Here is a 3343-nt window from a genome sequence, read left to right as displayed (position 1 = left end):
TTTTTGAGAGCTAAAAGCAAGGGGGTTTAAGAGGGAAGGCTTCCTTCCCCATTGTATTTCTCTGGCTCGAAGAGAATTGAAATTCTCTGAGAGCTAGCCATGGCTCGAAGAGCCTCTGTAAGGAAGCAGATGAATTCGAAAATTAATTTTAAACAGGCTCATAATTGAGAAGAACCATTCCTTGCTCAGAATAATTATAAAAATTGAAAGACAACTGACACATGTAAATTATTCTCAAAGTTCCATAATTTAATAACGTGTAAGGATCCAAAGCATTAGCTCTGGTCAAGGCATTTTACTAGACTTCAAATCTATAGAAAATATTGAAGTGACGAATTTATGCCCAGAACTTTATTAAATGCACAAAGTTCCAGACATAAAATCTCTCACTTCCAACATTCCAATGCGAATTTCCCGTAAGTACATAACACTGATCTACATCGAATTCCCTCAATAGATACATCATGTCGATATTCTTATGGTTACCCTACAGATTATTAAGGACTTTAAGTACTTTCCCGTGTAGGAGGGGAAAATGGGTGGCTAGAGTGCTCTGCGAGGACCATGGAGGTACACTCAGCCATGGGGCTTCACCGATCCCAACTGTTGCTCCTGTTCAAACCTTGTAATGCCCCCTTATTGTACATGTGACTGTAATATGGAGCTAACGTTATCCCTATTAAGCATGGAAATATTATTTTCCATTATGGCTCCACGTAAACATCTCCTGCAACAAGGCATTAATATCCTTCTCTCCATCTGTTACTTGGGATGCTGGGCTGTCCGTCCAGGAAGACCCCAGGGGCTCATCATAGTCATAATCAGCTGGTTCTCCTCCTTTGCCAAAGCTAGAATTATTGGGTGTGAAAGAAGCCATGAGATTTGCCTGCTGGCAATGCAAATTGAGGATCTGTGCCTGAGCAATGGCCAATTGAGATTGCAAATCGCAGACCTGCTGCTGCAGCTGGCAAACGGCCCCTGCACAACCATAGATGGGGTCCCGCACTCTCGCCCCTGCTTCATATACCATACTACTCACTGCGTCATCTCTGTGCTCCTTATCAACATCCTGAAATAAACAGAGTAATGGTAATATTAGCAAGATGGTTATAATATGTTAAGATGTGGGAGAACAGAATTTATTAGACATCAAATTGTGCTGAGCATCCTATTAATCAAATAACAGTATATATAAAAATATACAAATGTTGTTTCTAAAAGCAGAGAAATTAGATTAGCTATACAATTTTTTAGTCAGAGAGAAGCAAGAAGCATCATAATTTCAATTTAGCATTTTTTTAAGAAATATTTAGTTGGAGAGAATCTCTTACATCCAATTAAACTTCAACTAAAACTTACGAACTAGAAAAACTAGTAAAAACTAAAACTCTAACTAATAATCTTAACATCCCACTAACTAATAATCTTAACATCCCACCCATTCATGAAACATTTATTTAGGAAAAATCTCTGGCATCCAATTAAACCTCAACAACCTCTTACAAACTAAAAACAGACTCATAAAAACTAAAACTCTAACTAATAATCTCAACAATTAAATATAATAACATTGACCACATAAAAATTATATACTCTAACATAAACTATCATAAAAAATAGATATCATTATGATGAAGGAGAATTAATTACAGACACAATATATTTATAAATAAATATAAATAAACAGATATTTTTTATATGTTTTAAAACAGACTAACTATCTTAAACACAATCTTCCAATCTTTTACTTAGAGAGAAGCATCTAGGAAGCATCAAAACCCCAACGTTACACCAATTTAAGAGGCATTTAATTGGTGATAAGCTCTCACATCCAACTAAGTCTCAAATAACATGCTTTTAAAAACAAACTCTAACTAATACTCACAATTAAATATAATCACATCCCACCAGTATGAATTATATACTCTAACATAAAAGAAAATGGCTGTCTTGGCTATCATTATGATGAGGGAGAATTAATTACAGATGCTCAAAATCACAAACCTGAAGAATCCTGATGATATTGCTAGCTCCAAATACTCTGTGCACAGTAGCAAACTTGTGAGGATCATTTGGTGGGAAGTAAGGAGCCAGCACACACTTGTCTCCACACCGCCTTCTCAGTGTCCTGCAAGCAGCACAGGGGGTTGCCACTTTTGTCCTCTGATTGCCCTCACTCATCTGCATCATAAATATCTTTATGAGATATCAATACCATGAATATTCAATAAACTAAACGACCAGAAATATCAGGAGACAGTATTAAACAGGCCTATAATTAATTGCTGCTGACCTTGTAAATCTGTAGGCTCCTTCACATACAGCGCTGGAAATAAACTTCAATGTCTATTGTAATATCCTCCTTCACTGGCAATTGAAATGTGAAATTGAGGGATGAAGATAGTGGGGAAGCCATGAGAGGCGTTTAATAGACGTGCAAGCAGCGGGGCTTGCGTATTCTCCCAGGAAATATGAGTTCACCTACCAACGCGTCTAAATTGACCGTTATTTCGCGCAAAGTTTTCAATGTTTATGTAGACAGAAAATGACAGGCAGGCCAATGGATGAGTACCCGGTGCTGGTTTGTTTACTAACCTTTCTGACCCTATTCGCCGCCGCCGCCGAACTTTAGGAAGAATGTATCCTTCCGTCGCCTCGTCTAGGTAAACCGTATCTTTATTCCGCCCAGAAGATCGGGATTGCAAGAAAATTGGATCACGATGTCATTTCACAAACCAAAATTGGACTCTCGCAGTACCACTCAGGCTGCGCGCATCGTACACGCAAACATTTCAATATACTCACATTCCACGCAAAAATCTTTGAATAGCGCTGTCTCCTCGGGAATTCCAGAGGTGAAACGTCTCGCGAGTTTGACTATTTCCATTTTTAAGTTAGATAGTTGGTATAGGTAGCTAATCAGTTTGTTACAACAAAATTAAAACCTGACATCTTGCTAAAAGCCAAAACTAATCCTCACAATTCTTTAACCATCATTGTAATAGAGTGACTAGCTAGAGTGATGATGATCACTATTTTGAAGCATTGTATTTTCTGTCCATTTCAATGTTGAATACAATAAGCATATGTCCCATTGCAAGATGCTCTTATCTAGATTATGCATTCACTGAACCGTTTTTGTTTTACTATGATTTTTGATGCTTGAGGGTATTATGTTACTATGATTTTTCATTTTCAATTTTTTAAATTTGTTATTCAATTCAGTTTATTAAACTAAATGGAACATTGAATTTTTTCCAGTAAAAAATATTTAGTAACCAATATAAAAACTTAGCCCAACACAATTTCAAATTCAACATAACTGTGGAACCTATTAACCTGA

General features: G+C 36.8%; 1 protein-coding gene across 2 annotated transcripts; it reads right to left on the bottom strand.

Moving 5' to 3' along the window:
• Positions 1 to 215: 215 nt before the first annotated feature.
• LOC149192562 (LOB domain-containing protein 1-like) lies at positions 216 to 2449 on the bottom strand. 2 transcript variants are annotated; one of them, XM_089406407.1, is made up of 3 exons: positions 2294 to 2449; positions 2005 to 2181; positions 216 to 1069 (listed from the first exon to the last, which is right to left on the bottom strand). In XM_089406407.1, the coding sequence occupies exons 2-3, from the start codon at positions 2179 to 2181 to the stop codon at positions 695 to 697; spliced, it is 552 nt and encodes a 183-aa protein (XP_089262533.1). In that variant the 5' UTR covers positions 2294 to 2449; the 3' UTR covers positions 216 to 694. The 2 variants fall into 2 exon arrangements, with proteins under 2 accessions (XP_089262533.1, XP_089262532.1); XM_089406406.1 differs by lacking the exon at positions 2294 to 2449 and having other exon boundaries at positions 2005 to 2187.
• Positions 2450 to 3343: the final 894 nt, after the last annotated feature.

Source organism: Pinus tabuliformis, chromosome 2_2 (genome assembly GCF_031772625.1).
Source record: "Pinus tabuliformis cultivar Carrire ecotype Pingquan chromosome 2_2, CPIR1, whole genome shotgun sequence".
Lineage (NCBI taxonomy): Eukaryota > Viridiplantae > Streptophyta > Pinopsida > Pinales > Pinaceae > Pinus > Pinus tabuliformis.
Note: the sequence above shows the minus strand (reverse complement) of the source record. Positions and strands in the feature narration are given on the sequence as shown.

Coding starts and splice junctions, on each gene's coding strand:
- LOC149192562 (XM_089406406.1), bottom strand. CDS start 2,187: ATGCAGATGAGTGAGGGCAATCAGAGGACAAAAGTGGCAACCCCCTGT. Junction 1,070..2,004: donor ATATCATCAGGATTCTTCAG/GTTTGTGATTTT, acceptor TGTTTATTTCAG/GATGTTGATAAGGAGCACAG.